This window comes from Entelurus aequoreus, linkage group LG05 (assembly GCF_033978785.1).
Source record: "Entelurus aequoreus isolate RoL-2023_Sb linkage group LG05, RoL_Eaeq_v1.1, whole genome shotgun sequence".
NCBI classification, from domain to species: Eukaryota; Metazoa; Chordata; class Actinopteri; order Syngnathiformes; family Syngnathidae; genus Entelurus; species Entelurus aequoreus.
In genome coordinates this window covers 48,330,148-48,351,161 of record NC_084735.1, presented here as the reverse complement: position 1 = coordinate 48,351,161, position 21,014 = coordinate 48,330,148, and the positions used below count along the sequence as shown (strand labels likewise).

Sequence of the window (21,014 nt, the reverse complement as noted above, 5' to 3'; positions counted from 1 at the left end):
CAAATTGTGTTATTTCCAACACATTTGTTTTAAGAGTGGAGTTGGGTTAAAATTGGGTTATTTTTTAACCCAACATTTTTGTGTGTGTAGATAGGACTAAGGTAATTCAAATTTAACTTAACACACAGCGTGGGCCAGACTTCTTAACTTATGACGTCTTGGGGGCCAAACTAAAGACACCCGCGGGCCGCGCTTTGCCCGCGGGCCGTAGTTTGGAAACCCCTGGTACATTGTCATTGTTACACCTCGGCATTAAGAATGGCCGCAGCTTAAACAATTTAGACGGAAGCTGTTCTTGTTCTACCTGCTTTGTCCAAAAGGGGAGTGAGGAGACATGAAGGTTGTAATGACGGGGAAGGACGGCTAATTCAACAACGTAACTAAAATAAGACACAGAGTGTTGGCAGCTCACACGGTGTCACGCGTTCAGAGGACAGCGAAGCAGGAGAAGACTTTAGCATCTTCGTGGAAGCATCCATTTCACATCAGTTGGTGGAGGCGGTGCGCATTCTCTCCGTGAAGCGAACGTCGCCTTTTTTTTTTCTTTCCCTCCCTTCTCCTTCCGACCTCACAAGTCAGTTTCCTCGAGCGGTTGGCTCCTCTCTCCTTCCACGGACACACAAGGTGTTTCATAACCAGCAGCCTGTTTACTTGGCGACATCGTCGATATTTCCCCCCACACGGAATTTGGAGTGGACGCCAGAACAAAAAATCAAACAAAAAAAAGGAATAAACGGGACGTTTCAAGTTTTCCTGGAAGTTGCGCCGTGACAGAAACCAAAAAAACAACAACATGGGAATTTGTGGCTATTGGACTGTGTCGGGGAAATGCCTGGTGGTCCTCGGACTGAAATTATTATTCCTTGTACCCGCAGGAGTTCCGGCCAAAAGCGGGGATTCGATATTAAAGGACAACATCACGGTGAGACAAGGAGACAGCGCTGTCTTAAAGTAAGTCTTCGACAAAATCTTACATTGACCATTGCAATCCTCCGAATTGTCATAATAGTCCAGATTTAGTCATGATATAACATAATGTACATTACAACGTGTGGATGCGACAGACGTGTTTTTACATGGCTGTCATTGGAAAGTTATGGCACAGGATAAAGGACAAAACTCGGTGCTCATGCCTCCCCTGCTCATTGCCCTTGAATGTTATTGATTGGTTGGTTAATGTCTTGGCGAGGATGCAAGAAGCTGAGATACTCAAAACCAGCATCAGCTTGGCTTGTCTTCATATCGATTCCAGTGTGTGTTACAAATGCAATTAAGACTTTCATTTTCAAAGGTTCAGGGGGAACAGAGGGCATGTTTAAAAAAAAAAAAAAGTGGAAGGTTCAGATTAAATGTCTGTAGATGAATATATATATTTTTAATTACGATGATTACGATTATGTTCACAGTCTCTTTTTATTTTGCCTTTGTGTGGATATTTACCCTCAACACTATAATTGGTTGCTTCGTATTGATTTACCCAATGAGCCGAGCATGCATGCATACACATGCACAAACTGCACAAACATAGTTTGACCCAATTTGATAAATTTCATATCAATGTAATGCATTCGTGAAATCAATTTATTGGGTGCATTGAAGTAAGTAACCAGGAGAAGTTGAGAGATACACAGCTTCTGCGCCTGTACTCTGTGTACTGTACACGTCACAAGGTGGTGCATCATATCAGTGATGAGCAGGCTAATAGCAAAGCTAATCGTTATCATGAACAATTGCATCTAAGGAGGCGCTGATCATCGGTATTTGCCGATTGTCGTGAAAAAGTATATGATTGCCATTGCTGATTGATGCCTTTTAATGCCTATCACAAACGCCGATCCCCTCTGGCTGACACTGTATTTATTTTTAAACTCCCAGCTGAAAACTGGCTTTAGCCTCTTAAGCATGTTACATATCTATCATTTTCATGTAGCATTATCACTGGAAGATGAGGGTAAACTAAAGCTGCATCAATGTTTATTGTGGTAGTCAACTCGCCATCGATTATCTCTGTGGCCCTGTTCAGATTGCACACCAAATCTGATGCTTTTTGGCCTCAAATGACACAGTTTGGAATTTTTTTTACCTGTCTATTTGCTCCAAATCAGATCTTTTCGCATCAGACTCAGGCCACATCAGGAGGTAGTCCGAATCCGATTGAAATATGATCTTTTCAAATGTGACTGCAGTCTAAACGGAAATGCGACCTGATTGCGACTTTTACATCATCTTTGGGCAAGCTACGTCATGTGTGTGCGCAGCAGCATGATCACTTTCCCTTTTGCAATTCTCTTCTTTCTCCTCCTACAGTTGTTTTCCATCATCTGCCTACTTCCTTGACACAACAGTCACAGCACAAACCCACAAGCACGCTGATCTGTGGCGTGCCTTTTTTCTCGTGTAGTAGCGACTTCCTTATATACGGAATCCGGTGTTCTGTCAAAATGAGTCGCTTCATCGAAAAAAAGCTACCATCGGTGCCTATTGATTTACGCTGCTGCCGTATTAAAAAATAATACCTTATGTTTCGTAACGTAGATTTAGATGTCAAACAAAATATATAATAAATTAGTCACTTACTTGTAGCGCAATTGACAAATTGAGTTTTTAGCTAATTTCAAAAGATCAAATTCCGGTCAACTTCCTTTGTTTACACTTTATCGAACTGCGCATGCAAGTCACGTTGCGGCCACATTGGCGTCACATTGTGGCCTGTGCGCATTCATACTAGAGTCTGATGAAGATCACATTTTACTTAGAGTAAAATGTGATAGTCAGCTTTAAAAAAATCAGATTTCGAAAAAATCAGATTGGGGCCAATTTGGCCTACAGTATAAACATAGTCTTAGATTAGTTGCTTTGTATTGATTTAACAAATAAGATATGCATGCATACACGTTCACACTCATTGTTTGTGGACATAGGTCAACCTAATTCAATTAATATAATTTCAATGTAATGCATTTATGAAACAATTCATTGGGGGTTTTGAAATAAGTAACCAGGAGAAGTTGAAAGATACAAATCTTCTGCACTTGTACTCTATGTACTGTACACAACACAACATGGTACATCATATCAGTAATGAGCATGCTAATAGCAAAGCTAATCCTTATAATGAACGATTGCATCGATGGATGCACTGATTGATCGGACATCGATCAGTATAGGCAGATTCACATGAAAAAGTACATGATTGCCATTGCTGATTCATGTTTTTTTTACGTTGATGACAAACACAGATCCTAGCTGACACTGTATTTTTTTTAGACTCCCGCCTGACAACCGGCTAGCCTCTTAACAATGTTAACTGCGTTAAGTATCATTTTCACGTAGCATTATCACTGGAGGATAAGGGTAAACTAGGCCTGCAACCAACGACTAAAACTATTTATAGCTGTACTTTAGCCATTCGCTTCTAAATTCAGCTTCAGATATCTACTTTTCAATTCAGCTTCTGATATTTTAGGCATGTGGTAATTAACAAAGATGACTAATTCATTTAGAAATATTTATTGATACTGTAACTGTGCTGTTCATTAGGCTGTTAGAAAAACAAAATTAACTACCAAGCCTTTGTCCATGTAAAAGCAAGGACAGGACCAATGTTGACGAAAGTATACTTTGTTATGAAAACAAAGGACAGTAAAAAATAGCAACAATTAAAACAAACACCAAAGCTATCTAACTTCCCTTAAAAAAGGTGGAATGGGTACATTATTGATTATTGATTAACCCCTGACATTTTTAGCTATCTAATAGACACAATTCATTCTGAACATTTAGCTATCTGATAAATTTTTTTATATATTTATTATTTTACTATACTAGTGTCACGGTGCCTAGTATCCATGTATCTTTGAGTGTGATTGACGTTTGTAATTGGGCCGACGCTGCTATACACCTAAAGTTCTTGAAAAAAAAAATACTTGAATTGATATAGACAAATTTAGTAGGCAGACTTCGGCTTAAATCTATTTTTCACACAACTTGTTAGCGAGCAAGATAACAAGCCAACTGTCTTACCGGGTTGAGATCGCATCCTCCAGATGTCTGACAACATGCCTCTGCTTTAAATGCTCCCGTATCACAGATGTACTGCCATAAAAAACAAGGTCCGCATTGCAAAATAAGCAAAAGTATTCATGTCTTTAACAAGTTTAGGCTGACATGTTTCCACACTTTCCAAATTTTCACTTGTGACCAAAATAATAATCACGATTATTTTCATCAATATTAAAAACACAATTATTTACTGTTAATTAAAACATATTTTATTGTACTTTCATTTAAAAACAAACAGTATGTGAACTTTCATTTGAAAATACAACCACAAAATAATTAATGAAAAAATAAAATGTACAAAGGGCTAACTAAAATAAATATGCTATTACAGAGTGCGATCCTAAAGTGTAAACAAGTGAAACAATCAGATTGTGCACGAAAGGCACATACAAAGGAACATATTCATTGTACTGCTCACAGTTGAGGACATACTTCTTTGGCCAAATAGAACGTTTTTGAGCGGTGGATGCATACGGGTGCCTCAGTGCACAGTTGATGTTACGGTCGTCTGATTCTTAGGCACCCCTGCTTTTGTAGTTGTTTGTCAGGGGTTTGCGCCAGTGGCTGGCGGTCTGCTCTGTTAGCAACCATTTTTAATGCTTAATGTGTTTCTGCAACTCGATGGATGTGCACACCAATGCAGCTTTGCCGTGCAACTCATTGTGGCATTCTTTGTTGGCTTATCGCCATGGACGCATTTCCGGGTTTCAGCAATACAGCGTGAGTTCCTAGGTCTAAATGCGTGCCTGTTGGTACACTGTGGGTAACTCTGCAGGAGGGGAGGGTACGAATGTAATAATGATATTTATTAATTTTTCATATTATTTTCGGGAGCCACTGGATTATCTACCTTCAACCTCTGTTGTCAATCACTCTTACTGGCTCTCACATGACTCCACATGTCTATCGGTCGCCCCCTGGTGGTTGTGAACGTACTTGGTTTGAAATGCAGCGGAGCCTGTTTTTTACATTTTAATTTTGCAGACGATCACCTTAATTTAATCGTAGCTGCCAAAATCGTGATCACGATTAAAATGTGGTTAATTGTGCGGCCCTACCTGTGATGTTGTTACGAGTGGCCACGCTGACTTGTTGATGACGTCACTGACTGTGGTCGACAAATGAGTTTGTCCTCGACAAATGTTATTGTCTATTTGTCGACAATGTCGAGGAATCGTTGCACCCCTGAGGTTAACGTGTTCCACAACAGAGCAAGGCAGGAGAAATCAGTAATGTTAATCTTAAGGGTAATATATGATCGACACTGTAGGGATTAGGTCGATATTCAAATATCCCCAAAATTATTAGTTGTTGTTTGTGTTCATGTTTACATAGTCATGGAATAATTTCCTGGACACAGAAGGATTTTGAGGGCAAAAATCAAAGGATTAAAATGAGTACCCTATTTTTCTGATTTTAAATCGCAGTTTTTTTCATAGTTTGGCTGTGGGTGCGACATATATTCCGGAGCGATTTATGTGTGAAATTACTAACACATTACCGTAAAATATAAAATAATAATATTTATCTAATTCACGGAAGAAACTAAGCAAAATGTCAGCAATTGTCACACACACGTCAACCAATAAGAATTCGGCGGGGGAGGCAGAAGTGCATCGTGGGTCATGGGATGCTAACTGCTATATGCTACTGCCATAGCTATTAAAATGGATCATTTCTACATTGGCAGTAATTTATAAAAACTGAACAAAAATGGCACTGAAAAATAAATCATATACTGCAGATTACAAGCTGGACGTAGTGAAATATGCAGCAGAAAACGGCGATCGAGCAGCAGAAAGAAAAGACGCTAGCGGCGCATACTAGGAGCGACAACGAGGAAGAAGATTTCATGGGATTTAGTGATCAGGAGTGACAGATTGTTTGGTAAACGTATAGCATGTTCTATATCAGGGGTCACCAACACGGTGCCCGTGGGCACCAGGTAGCCCGTAAGGACCAGATGAGTAGCCCGCTGGCCTGATCTAAAAATAGCTCAAATAGCAGCACTTACCAGTGAGCTGCCTCTATTTTTAAAATTGTATTTATTTACTAGCAAGCTGGTCTCGCTTTGCCCGACATTTTTAATTCTAAGAGAGACAAAACTCAAATAGAATTTGAAAATCCAGGAAAATATTTTAAAGACTTGGTCTTCACTTGTTTAAATAAATTCATTTATTTTTTTACTTTGCTGCTTATAACTTTCAGAAAAACAATTTTAGAGAAAAAATACAACCTTAAAAATGATTTTAGGATTTTTAAACACATATACATATTTACCTTTTAAATTCCCTCCTCTTCTTTACTGACAATTTAAATCAATGTTCAAGTATTTTTTTATTTTTTTATTGTAAAGAATAATAAATACATTTTAATTTATTCCTTCATTTTAGCTTCTGTTTTTTCGACGAAGAATATTTGTGAAATATTTCTTCAAATTTATTATGATTAAAATTAAAAAAAAATATTCTGGAAAATCTAGAAAATCTGTAGAATCAAATTTGAATCTTATTTCAAAGTATTTTGAATTTCTTTTAAAATTTTTGTTCTGGAAAATCTAGAAGAAATAATGATTTGTCTTTGTTAGAAATATAGCTTGGTCCAATTTGTTATATATTCTAACAAAGTGCAGATTGGATTTTGACCTATTTAAAACATGTCATCAAAATTCTAAAATTAATCTTAATCAGGAAAAATTACTAATGATGTTCCATAAATAATTTTTTTAATTTTTTAAAAAAGATTAGAATTTGCTAGTTTTTCTCTTCTTTTTTTTCGGTTGAATTTTGAATTTTAAAGAGTCGAAATTGAAGATAAACTATGTTTCAAAATTTAATTGTCATTTTTTCCGTGTTTTCTCCTCTTTTAAACCGTTCAATTAAGTGTAAACATCATTAATTATTAATAATAACATAGAGTTAAAGGTAAATTGAGCAAATTGGCTATTTCTGGCAATTTATTTAAGTGTGTATCAAACTGGTAGCCCTTCGCATTAATCAGTACCCAAGAAGTAGCTCTTGGTTTCAAAAAGGTTGGTGACCCCTGTTCTATATGTTATAGTTATTAGAATGACTCTTACCATAGTATGTGTAACGACCGGGTCGCGTCGTGGTGCGAGGTGTTCTCCCAAGGATGCAGACGGGCTCGGACACAGCTTGCAGGTAGGAAAATGATTTATTTTAGAACTAAATCAGACAAGAGAAAAACAAAAACGACTAGCGTGGGAGCTAGTAAGCAAAATAATATAGCATGAGAGCTAACAGGAAACAAGGTGGTCGTTAGTTGTTGCATGAAAGCAAATTAGGAAGCCAGGCAGAGTGCTGCCCGGGCAAAGACTAAATAGCCCTCTGATTAGTGCCCGGACAACAGGTGAGCGTCTCGAACACTAACCAGAGGCAGCTGAGCATAATCTGCCGTCATGGCAACAGAAACAAACAAACACGTGACACTAAACTGTAAACAAACTGATCCGAGCAGCGGATCCTAACAGTACCCCCCCCTAAAAGGACAGATTCCAGATGTCCCTAGAAAACAAAAAAAACAACTGGAACCCAAAAAAAACAAGCAATAGTTCACGAGTCAAGGGCGGGCGGGGGGGTGACTTGGTGGTGGGTCGCCAGGCCACGTGTCCCCGAATCCACCGGGGAAGGGTCAGGTGGCGGCGGCGAATGGAACGCCGCCGCCGCTGGCGAGGCGGGCGAGGCGGGCGAGGCGGGCGACCACGGTAAGGCCACATTCGTGGCCGCCGAGAAGGTGGGCGTGAGTGGCGCCAGAATCTCAGCAGCCTCTGAGTCCTTGAGGGCTGCATGCGGGGACCTGCTTTCCGCTTGCGCCGCCGGACCACTCGAGGTCGCTGAGATGTCGCCGTGGAAGCGGTGGGAGTCGCTGTCGTGGCAGCAGGAGTCGCTGTCGTGGCAGCAGGAGTCGCTGTCGTGGCAGCAGGAGTCGCTGTCGTGGCAGCAGGAGTCGCTGTCGTGGCAGCAGGAGTCGCTGTCGTGGCAGCAGGAGTCGCTGTCGTGGCAGCAGGAGTCGCTGTCGTGGCAGCAGGAGTCGCTGTCGTGGCAGCCGGAGTCGCTGTCGTGGCAGCCGGAGTCGCTGTCGTGGCAGCCGGAGTCGCTGGTGCGAGAACCAGTCGTGGTGCAGGTGCTGGTGTGGGAACCAGCCGAGGTGCAGGTACTGGTCTGGGAACCAGCCGAGGTGCAGGTACTGGTGTGGGAACCAGCCGAGGTGCAGGTACTGGAACCTGTGGTGGAGCTGGTGCTAGCCTTAGCCTTGGCGCTAGCTTAGGTGCAGGTGGCCTAGCTGGCGGTTGCGGCTTAGCAGGCCGAAGGACTGGTGGCGGTGGCCGAGCAGGAGGTTGCGGCTTAGCACGCCGTTGTGCCACCCCACTCGCACAGCTCCCAGTACTAGCCCCCCCCTCAAAAAGCGGATCCCAGACGCGCTCCTTGCGGACTGGAACCGTCTTCAAGGGTGGGTGGAGGGTGGTCAGGGGGAGGGCTGAATCCTCTCCTCTAAATTGTCCAAACTGTCTATTGTCACCCCACACTTGAGACTGGGACTGACTAGACTTAGTCCTTAAAAAAATGTCCTGATAATGATTAATCGCAGAGTTAAGGTTACTTGAAAATGGCTGGCAGGAAGAATTGACATGATGTCTAAAAAAGTCTTTGTCTATGACGTCATCCAAAGTGGGCGGGATGACGTCATCCGTGTGGGACTCTAGCTGACTGACAGCCCAATCGGTGAAATGTTTGGCAAAGTGGTCAATTGGGTTGCCAAACATTTGAGGAGGGGAATCTTGGGCTGAATATTGCTTACTGTGTACCGGTGGAGGAGTCTGTGGGAGTGGCGCGTCTTGGCAGCGAAGTGAAGACCTCGTTGGCGGCTTCCGTCTTCGCTGACGCGTCCGGTGGTGCGGAGGTGTGGCGATGTCCTCGGGCCAAACGGAGTGGATTGGGACCAACCTTCCGTTAGGACCCCATATCAGGTCCTGGCGCTCCGAAGGGGAATAGCGGAGAGTCTCCGCCTCCATTGCTCGCAACACCATCCACGCACCTTCGTCCATCTCCTCCGACGTGCTCGTTGCGGGAGAACTTCTTGCTGGCTTCCTACTGTAACGACCGGGTCGCGTCGTGGTGCGAGGTGTTCTCCCAAGGATGCAGACGGGCTCGGACACAGCTTGCAGGTAGGAAAATGATTTATTTTAGAACTAAATCAGACAAGAGAAAAACAAAAACGACTAGCGTGGGAGCTAGTAAGCAAAATAATATAGCATGAGAGCTAACAGGAAACAAGGTGGTCGTTAGTTGTTGCATGAAAGCAAATTAGGAAGCCAGGCAGAGTGCTGCCCGGGCAAAGACTAAATAGCCCTCTGATTAGTGCCCGGACAACAGGTGAGCGTCTCGAACACTAACCAGAGGCAGCTGAGCATAATCTGCCGTCATGGCAACAGAAACAAACAAACACGTGACACTAAACTGTAAACAAACTGATCCGAGCAGCGGATCCTAACAGTATGTTACGTTAACATACCAGGCACGTTTTTAGTTGGTTATTTATGCGTCATATAATGTACACTTATTCAGCCTGTTGTTCACTATTCTTTATTTATTTTAAATTGCCTTTCAAATGTCTATTCTTGGTGTTGGATTTTATCAAATAAATTTCCCCCAAAAATGCGACTTATACCCGAATGCAACGTTTTTTTCCTTCTTTATTATGCATTTTCGGCCGGTGCAACGTATACTCCGGAGCGATTTATAATCCGAAAAATACGGTAGTCGATAGTGGTTTTTGCTTTCAACTAGTTGTTGTCTACTATTGATTTTGTTTTGTTCAAACTATTGTGCGTAATAAAAGATAACAAGAAATTAGTTTAAATACTGTGTTGATATTGGTAAACCGTCAATGGAACTCACCATGAATAAATATAAAAATGTACAATTAATACATGTGATTGGTATAGGAATTTGTTTCGGACAATCTCACTCATGGATGATCGGAATTATGCAGTATAAAACATTGATCGGCCCATCCCTAATTACATTTGTTTGCATTTTGTTCTAGAATTTGATCAATTATGCATCAAATCATTATTCAATCAATATAAAATATACCTGGACAATTTTAAACTAGCATCTTTGTTTTCCTTTGCTAACTTTTTACAAATCATAATTTTTTATGAGTATTTTCTTGTGACTTGCAAGTATCTCAATTATTGTTATAATAATTTGACACATTTGTCATGTGAACTAAACCCTTGAATCTAGAGATGGGCATTTAATCATTATATTCCATTAATCTACAATGAGAGCATTTTTTAAATTTTATTTAATGCATCTTCTCTCTAAGAGTATCTGAATTCATGTGAAGTGTCAGTGTCATACAATAATGCTGGTTGTGTTATGTGTCGGTATCGACATATCTTGGGCCCCGAAGGAGCGACATAAGTCAGAGCAGTTTTAATAATAATAAAGGATTAGATATATATATATATATATATATTGCACTTTCCAGACAGTCAAAGCGCCTTACAGTGAGAACTTAGAACCTATTATTCATTCAGTCCACATTCACACATTGACATTGATGATTTTCGAAGGTTTATTAACAAAAGGTGCAACAGACAATGGATTACTGTAAACCAAAAATACACAATGAGCTGTCAAAGCACTATGCAAAAACACAATGAAAAATAATAAATAAATAAACTAGTCCAATAGGTACAGTTAGATAGGTAAAAGGATCTAGGCATACACAATGCACAAGACAGACAACATTCTGGAATAACAAGTACTTAGAATGATGCCGAACGGAAGTAAGAAAGGATACTAACCAGCAAAAAATAGCAATTCAAAACAGGAATGCCTTAGCAAAACTGATTGCTAAAAGTGGTGAACACAAAGGAATAGCCAAGCGTTTTTTGTGCTGCAGCCGCATGGGTTATTAAAAACCTCTTATAGCAGAGGGCAATCAGGCATAGGGCAAACATGGGCACTATGGTGAGAAATCAGAGACATCAAAATGGACACAAGCAGGAAAACAGGATTGTGACAAGTAGGAAAAATTGCTATTGTATGGATGTAGCTTAACATCCAAACTAAGGCTGAAACGACGCGTCGACATAGTCGACGTCATCGGTTACGTAAATACGTCGACGCCGTTTTTGTGCGTCGACGCGTCGCATATTTACGTCACACTACCGTCATGGCGGACCGTCATGGCGGACCGCAAAGCAGACGATCAAAGCAGACGATGCGAGCGGTGCGAGCGAGGGGGGAAAAGCATACCAAAAGTGGTCAAAAGTGTGGGAGTATTTCAATAAACGGCCCAATAATGTTGTTGTATGCACACTGTGTTGAGCGGAAATGGCCTATCATAGCAGCACAACAGCTATGAACGAACATTTGAAAAGAAAACCATCAACTAGTCAATCGTCCGCGCGAGCATACGTTGTCATCATTACACAAAAACATGAATGGGACGGCGTGGCGAAGTTGGTAGAGTGGCTGTGCCAGCAATCGGAGTGTTGCTGGTTACTGGGGTTCAATTCCCACCTTCTACCTTCCTAGTCACGTCTGTTGTGTCTTTGGGCAAGACACTTCACCCTTTGCCTCTGATGGCTGCTGGTTAGCGCCTTGCATGGCAGCTCCCGCCATCAGTGTGTGAATGTGTGTGTGAATGGGTAAATGTGGAAATACTGTCAAAGCGCTTTGTGTACCTTGAAGGTAGAAAAGCGCTATACAAGTACAACCCATCTATCATTTATCATTTGTATCTGCTAGGGGTGTAACGGTACGTGTTTTGTATTGAACCGTTTCGGTACGGGGCTTTCGGTTCGGCACGGGGGTGTACCGAACGAGTTTCTAAGCTAAAGCTAACTTTAGCTGCTAAAGTCTTAACAAGCTGCTTCGCTCCTCTGCCTCTGTCTCAGCACGCAGCATTGTCCCACCCACACAACCATCTGATTGGTACACACGCAGCATTGTCCCACCCACACAACCATCTGATTGGTACACACGAAGCATTATCAGCCAATCAGCAGTGTGTATTCAGAGCGCATGTAGTCAGCGCTTCAGCGTGGAGCAGATAGGTGTTTAGCAGGTGAGCATCAGGCAGCAGACTCTCCCCAAATGATAATAAACACCTCCCAGTCAACTACTAGTAACATCACTATGAGCCCGTTGACCTTCTAGAAATATAAACTGCAGCTCAGCTCACTCGCAGTCCTGGCTTGAGGTGAAGGCTAATTACCTCTCAGTTCCAGCCACACCGACCCCTTCTGAGCGCCTATTTTCAGCTGCTGGGAATATTGTAAACAAGAAAAGAACCAGAGCATGTACACATGCTAACCTTTCTTCATTACAACTGTTAGTCACTCACTGGAATGAGTAGAATTGGTTATTGTGTACTGTGTTGGACTGGATGTTTATTTTGCACATTTTAAAAGCAATACTTAATGTTTACAGTGCTCCAGAATATTTAGATTGGCACTTTTTTGTATTGGATGTTTATCTTTATTTTTGCACATTTTAGCAAATAAGCAATACTTTCACTTTTGTTGAAATGTTTACACTGTTGTTACAGAATATTTCGTTTTGCACTTTTTTGTATTGGATGTTTATCTTTATTTTTGCACATTTTAAAGCAAAATAAGCAATACTTTTACTTTTGAAATGCTTATACTATTGCAGAATATTAAGATTTGCACCGGATGTTGACTTTTATATTTGCACATTAAAAAGCAAATAAGCTACTTTTAATTTTGTTAAATGTTAAAAGTTTTAAATGTTTACATTGTTACAGAATATTTAGTCATGTTGTTGTCAATGTTGACTGAGTGGCCATACTTCTTTTTTTTTGTAAATAAAAGCCATGCCTTTTGAAAAAACGGGCCTGCATTTATTTTTTCATCTTCATTTTGAATAAAAAAATAATCGGTAAAAGGAAAAATAATCTATAGATTAATCGAAAAAATAATCTACAAATTAACCGATTAATCGAAAAAAATAATCTATAGATTAATCGATAGAAAAACAATCGTTAGCTGCAGCCTTAATCCAAACAGTTGCATTTGTATTACAACCACACGTCTTTGATTGATATTTGATGTAATATACCAACTCAATGTGGAATATACTCTTAAAACTTTTACAAATTAAAAGGGAAGAAGTAAAACATATTTGAACAATCAAATAACAATAATATTACTCAACAACTCAATAACAATATTTTATGTTTTTCTTCCAAGGAAGGTATGTGTCTATTTAAGTTAAAGTTAAAGTACCAATGATTGTCACACACAAACTAGGTGTGGCGAAATTTGTCTCTGCATTTGACCCATCACCCTTGATCACCCCCTGGGAGGTGAGGGGAGCAGTGGGCAGCAGCGGTGGCCGCGCCCGGGAATCATTTTTGGTGATTTAACCCACAATTCCAACCCTTGATGCGGAGTGCCAAGCAGGGAGGTAATGGGTCCCATTTATATAATAATGGTTTGAACTCACAACCTGCCGATCTCAGGGCGGACATTCTAAACAAACATAAAACATATACTTGTTTAAAATATTTGTATAAAGGAGACCTCTTATGCATAACCAACTTTTATCATCTTTTGGTACCTGTTTTGTGTATTTGGGATTTGCATAAGTCCCGAAAATGAAAAATCAAACCATGGAGGCATGGCACAGATATTTATAAAGCAATTTTGCCTTCCTTCATTCTTCCTCCAAACGAGCCGTTTGGAATTTGCCCAAACTGTGACGTTTTTTCCCATTGGTGACTTCAGCGGGTATCTCCATATGTGGTAAAGTCTTAGCCAAAGAGCTGTGCGCTAGTTCGCCACTGTAAGCCGACCCTGTTGTCAATAACTTTCTCTTTTTTCTCTATCCTCTTGTTGTGGGCAGACTGGCTCGTACATGCATGTGCATCCTCCGCTGTTACCATTTTTTAATGCTAAGTAGTGTTTAGTTCCAACTTATATCTGTCAGTAGACTCGATATGGAAGCGCTAAAACTGCAGCATGGCTGACGGGGAGAAGACTCAGTCGAAGTGGAGCCACGTAAATAAGACCACCAACAAAACAGCACATCCTGAAGACATGGTCAGAAAGCGGTTTGAAGATGGTTTGTAAAATATAATCTATGCACAATTTTGACCAAAGAACCCGCATTGTATGTTATGTAGATCACAATGAAGTGTTTTAAATGTAAAAAAATATTCATATTTTAGTGAGTGCGTAAGTAATTTTTGAGCACATTCAACATTCCGTAATAATTTTGAGAACAATAATATGAAATGTTCATGTCGTTAAATCATCTGGTCATCGTTACTACGTTTATCATTTTACTTCCACTTAACAATTAAATTATGCATTATTCTGTTTTGGTGTGTCACAGGGGTCACCTTTATGGTCCCCTATGGGCACATATGAATCACTCACTATCTTGTTGTAAAAATAGCACATTTACCAGTGAGTTGCATCCAAAATGTTTTTTTGTAATGCTATTCTTTTTAAATGACACTTGCATTGATATATATAAAAAATGGCATTATATTTAAAAACAACATTAAAACATATGTATGAAATCTAGTTGAAAGGTCAGTGTTGTGTGGTCAGCATAACCCCTGCATTGATGGGAGACAAGACAAGCTAGCAAGCGCAGCAAAGATGAGGTAAATGGCTAGCTAGTCCCAAATACATGGCAGAATAAAGAAAGCAAAGCTAATTTTTATCACAGCAAATAGGAAGAAGGATTATTTTTACTAATTTGAAAAACACTCGGGAGTGTTTCATTTGCGGGGCAACAACAAAGTGACACAATGTGGACAGACATTTTATAATGTGTCCCAATTTTTTACTACTGTGAAGAAAGCCGCATGTGTCTCATTTGCAGGGTGACTGTGGCTAGGGCAAAAAGACACAATGTGGTGTGACATTTCAATACTTGACACACAAGCTACCAAGTAACTACACATAGGGCTGCTACTACGTACAGTAAAAGCCAGTTAAAGACAGCTTTGTGTAAGTAGTATAACCACAGTTCATGATATGCAAAGGCATTGATGGTGACTTGTGAAATGCACAAGGTGATTTCCTAAACAAGGTTATAGAAGTAATAATTTGAAAATATAACAATTGTGGGTATTGTTAGAAGTAATATTGATACTAATATTTATTTCCTACCTTGTTAAATCACTGTTGGTAAATAGAAAATCATTATTGTGGTCAATGTCTGCGCATAGATGACTATCATTATTTTATAAAAGCAAAAAACTAAAAGTAAACTTGACACATGGGGGGGTCCGCAGCTCGCTGCGGGGTTGTTCTTCTGATGCAAAAACGGCTCCGGACGACAGCGTGAAGGTGAGCTTGGATTTATTAAACATAAATCACTCAAACTATCACAAACACAAACAATAAAGCAAAAAGGCAAGCGTGTCTAAAACACAAAAGAAGCTGCTAGTTAGCAGAAGCTATGACCTGGACCAGGGGTCACCAACGTGGTGCCCGCGGGCACCAGGTAGCCCGTAAGGACCAGATGAGTAGCCCGCTGGCCTGTTCTAAAAATAGCTCAAATAGCAGCACTTACCAGTGAGCTGCCTCTATTTTTTAAATTGTATCTATTTACTAGCAAGCTGGTCTCGCTTTGCCCGACATTTTAACTCTAAGAGAGACAAAACTCAAATAGAATTTGAAAATCCAAGAAAATATTTTAAAGACTTGGTCTTCACTTGTTTAAATAATTTCATAAATGTTTTTACTTTGCTTCTTATAACTTTCAGAAAGACAATTTTAGAGAAAAAAATACAACTTTAAAAATGATTTTAGGATTTTTAAACACATATACCTTTTTACCTTTTAAATTCCTTCCTCTTCTTTCCTGACAATTTAAATCAATGTTCAAGTAAATTTTTTTTTTTTTATTGTAAAGAATAATACAACAATTTTAATTTAATTCTTCATTTTAGCTTCTGTTTTTTCGACGAAGAATATTTGTGAAATATTTCTTCAAACTTATGATTAAATTTCAAAAAAATTATTCTGGCAAATCTAGAAAATCTGTAGAATCAAATTTAAATCTTATTTCAAAGTCTTTTGAATTTCTTTTAAAATTTTTGTTCTGGAAAATATAGAAGAAATAATGATTTGTCTTTGTTAGAAATATAGGTTGGTACAATTTGTTATATATTCTAACAAAGTGTAGATTGGATTTTAACCTATTTAAAACATGTCGGCAAAATTCTAAAATTAATCTTAATCAGGAAAAATTACTAATGTATTCCATGAATTATTTTTTTAATTTTTTCAAAAACATTCGAATTAGCTAGTTTTTCTCTTCTTTTTTTTCGGTTGAATTTTGAATTTTAAAGAGTCGAAATTGAAGATAAACTATGTTACACAATTTAATTGTCATTTTTTTTCGTGTTTTCTGCTCTTTTAAACCGTTCAATTAAGTGTAAATATCATTAATTATTGATAATAACATAGAGTTAAAGGTAAATTGAGCAAATTGGCTATTTCTGGCAATTTATTGAAGTGTGTATCAAACTGGTAGCCCTTCGCATTAATCACTACCCAAGAAGTAGCTCTTGGTTTCAAAAAGGTTGGTGACCCCTGACCTGGACTATGACTTACTTGGTCAGCAAGAGACATGAACCAGTGTGACACAGACAATGCAGGCAGAACGAGTGATGAACAAAGGTAGACTTAAATAACAGTGACATGATTGGTGAAAACAGGTGCGTGACTCAAAACGTACAACAGGTGCGTGACAAGACAGGTGAAAACTAATGAGTAACCATGGAAACAAAACAAAACAAGGAAGTGAAACCAGGAACTAAGGAAGTCCAAAACTAACAGCATAACTAAACAAAACATGATCCGGACCACGGATAATGACAAAACTGAGTGTGTATCAGATTGGTATCCCCTGGTATTACTTAGTACCCATGAACCCATGGATAGAAAGCATTGCTTGTGTGGATGCTGACACAGATTAGCAGTTAAATAGGTTATTGTATTAGTTTTTATGGCTGAGTTATACAATATCACTTGCTATGGATTGGTCAATCTTACAAATATAAAAATAAGTAATTGTTGAACATAGTAAAATCAACAATTTCCAATACAGCTTTGTGTGAATACCTATGTAGAGCTGGCATATTCATGCTCTACTTTTGTTTGCCAGAAGTGAAAAAAACTTTTTGACTTGAAGGCCACAATAGGTTCTAAAAATTTGGCCAGGGGCTGGAATAATTAATAATTAAGTAAACAATCAATCAATCATAAAATAAATAATAAAGTAGTAGAGAAACAAGCAGTAGAAAATGGATGGATGGATGTTCAGACATCAGTCAGACGATATACATTTAAAATATGTAGTTTTGTGTTTTGGTGTCGAACATGCACACAGTTACAATGTAGTACATCTGTGCCGTTAGTGGTGCAAGTCTGATGGAAGGGCTGTCTAACACTTCTCACATCACGACTTTGGAGACTGATGAGCATAGGCAACAGGTTTGTTGACATTCAAAAGGGTGAAACTAAAAAAACACAATACAATCAATATATTCGTATGTTAAGCAAATATATACACATGAGCTGTAATGCTACTATACAATTTATGGAGAAGATGAACAAATGTGAATTTGTACTACTATAGCCATCATGGATGACATTTAAAATTATAGCTGATTAGCTGAACAAAGTGGCTCATTTTGTGACCAAATGCTGAATATAGCTGGTAACATATTGGACAAAAACAAAGTTACAAAGTTAAACTTTTTGTACATACGGGCGATGCGACCTTAAAGGCCTACTGAAACCCACTACTACCGACCACGCAGTCTGATAGTTTATATATCAATGATGAAATCTTAACATTGCAACACATGCCAATACGGCCGGGTTAACTTATAAAGTGCAATTTTAAATTTCCCGGGGAACTTCCGGTTCAAAACGCCTTTGGAGGATGACGTATGCGTGTGACGTCGCAAGGTCCACGGAAGTGTTTGGACCCTATTGGACACTCTGTTTTCTTCAACAAAATTCCACAGTATTCTGGACATCTGTGTTGGTGAATCTTTTGCAATTTGTTTAATGAACAATGGAGGCTGCAAAGAAGAACGTTGTAGGTGGGATCGGTGTATTAGCGGCTGGCTGTAGCAACACAACAAGGAGGACTTTGTTGTATAGCAGACGCTAGCGCCGGCGACCTCACCTTGACTTCCTACGTCTCCGGGCCGCCGACCGCATCGTCGATCGCTGGAACGCAGGTGAGCACGGGTGTTGAGCAGATGAGGGCTGGCTGGCGTAGGTGGAGCGCTAATGTTTTTATCATAGCTCTGACGAGGTCCCGTTGCTAGGTTAGCGTCGTTAGCAACAGCATTGCCAGGCTTGGACAGGCGGCACAGCATTAATCGTGTATTTACATGTCCAGTGTTTGGTTCGGTGTCTCCTGATAGTAGTATTGTTGATCTTCTGTCTATCCTTCCAGACAGGGATTTATTTATTTTGTTTCTATCTGCATTTGAGACAGATGCTATCATGTTAGCTCATGCTAAAGAGCTTCGTCGATGTATTGTCGTGGAGATAAAAGTCACTGTGAATGTCCATTTCGCCTTCTCGACTCTCATTTTCAAGAGGATATAGTATCTGAGGTGGTTTAAAATACAAATCCGTGATCCACAATAGAAAAAGGAGAGAGTGTGGATTCCAATGAGCCAGCTTGTACCTAAGTTACGGTCAGAGCAAAAAAAGATATCTCTTGAACTGCATTCTAGTCCGTCACTCTAACGTTCCTCATCCACAAATCTTTCATCCTCGCTCAAATTAATGGGGTAATCGTCGCTTTCTCGCTCCGAATATCTCTCGCTCCATGTAAACAACGGGGAATTGTGAGCAGCACTACCGCTTGTGACGTCACTCTACTTCCGGTAGGGGCAAGGTTTTTTTTTATCGGCGAGCAAAAGTTGCAAACTTTATCGTCGATTTTCTCTACTAAATCCTTTCAGCAAAAATATGGCAATATCGCGAAATGATCAAGTATGACACATAGAATGGATCTGCTATTCCCGTTTAAATAAAAAAAAATCATTTCAGTAGGCCTTTAAACAAGAGCAGTATTTCTTCCAAAAATAACACTGTAACTTGCTCTGCTTGGCTGTGCAACTTGCAGTCAATAAAGTTTGATTCACATGCACACTTTTCAAAGTTGCAGTAACTGTTGCGACTACTCGATGGCGACATATAGACATAGAACAATACTAATTTAATGACAAGCATTTTATACTTTAAAAATAGTTTCCAGCTTTTAGTTGTAACAGAACAAAATCACATGTTTACACTTTCACATATCATCATGTCCGAAATGTGTAGATAGAAGCAGATCTTATTTAATTTTACTACTTTAACGTTCCATAGGGGTTACTAACACATTTGTTTACTTCCTGTGCTTAATCTAGAACACAATAAACAAATAAATAAATAATAGAGTTCAAATTAAAAACAATTTGTGATTCACATAATTTGCTGAATTTGTAGTAGATAGATTGTTTCATTTACCAATAAGGTTAATTTACTTTTCATAATTGTACTTTGTAAACACTGTTTGAGCAGTTTCTTAAATTGGATCATAGTTGTACACTGAGTTCTGTGTTTAATCCATTCCGTGATTTAACTATACATACCTAAAGGTGCTAAAGTGTTTTATGTTTTGCATGTACATTTTGAGATTACGTTGGATGTCTATTTTTAGTTAGGCTGTGTTCAACCAAGCAGTTTTAGAGTCAAATTGTATTTGTTAGATTTTTCCCAAAGTCGACAAGTAGTCGACTATGCCCAAAACATTTTGTGTATGCTAACATGTATGCTACATAGGTGAACTTGCGAGTTAGGAATTGGATCATTACCATTGCCAGAGGGGAGCAGTGAGAGGGGCCTTCTGCCTGAGCAAATTGGTCATAGTCTACCGATGGCAGCGAGTCTCTGTAGACCCTGTGTCCCCTATCTTAGTACATAACTCCCAACACACCCACTGTACGTGTGGCGCACCAGATACTCAACTCGTCTCCCTCCCACAGAGGGAGTGGAGGGGTTCAATGTCCAATGATTTGACTGCGATATTATTGTCGGCTCAAATCGTGAAATAATATTATACTGCAATTATAAGACACTTCTAATCTTAAGTCAAGTATCAAAATAGAGAACGTCAAAATAACAGTAAATTAGCTAACGGTCTTTACTTGGGATGTCATAGAATAATAGACGATTTGGAGGAGTCTGATTTGACTATAAACCTAGCATTTAAATCGTTCTCCTTCAACGGATGGGAGGCGAGTCCTGACTCAAGTTACAAATCACCCGGATTTTGATATTTTTGTGTGTATTTAAATACTGTAGCTTTTGCCTCGAAGTTGAAATGATGAAAAGAAGGAGTTTGATCAACAATCACTTTATTAAAAGGAATTACAGCCGTCTTTCAATGCAGGGTCAAATGCAGAGGACAAATTTCACCACACCTAGTGTGTGTGTGACAATCATTGGTACTTAAACTTTGACAGTGGGATCTAAAGTATGCTTTGGGTTAAACCATTTAATTTCTACCGTGTTTAGATGGGACAAATCTCAAATGAGATCTGTGTTTTTTGTTTTTCAACGAAGAGAATATGTATTCAGTAAATGTATTTTATTAATGTGGAGAGGTTCATATTACCATTAATTTCCTTCTTTTTCCTCCTTGTAAGTTATACATATGTCCATCCATGTGACATTACTGACATCTAGTGAACTGTATGTATTACTACATATATTCATAATAATATATTCTTTGCGGCCACGTCCCCATTAGCAACGCCCCAAAAAAACAATAACACCATAGATATGACTGTTTGTCGACTGGGCAAAATCTAAGAAAACAGATGCTCTATCGAAGACAGTCCTAGTCAGTCTT

General features: G+C 39.3%; 1 protein-coding gene across 1 annotated transcript in view; it reads left to right on the top strand.

Annotated features, from left to right (window-relative positions):
• Positions 1 to 249: 249 nt before the first annotated feature.
• The window catches only part of opcml (opioid binding protein/cell adhesion molecule-like), a 460,670-nt gene continuing 439,905 nt past the window's right edge, over positions 250 to 21,014 (top strand). Inside the window, exon 1 of the mRNA XM_062048296.1 lies at positions 250 to 951. Within this exon, the coding sequence (XP_061904280.1) occupies positions 794 to 951 (158 nt within the window). The 5' untranslated portion in view covers positions 250 to 793. The remainder of the gene's footprint in view (positions 952 to 21,014) is intronic.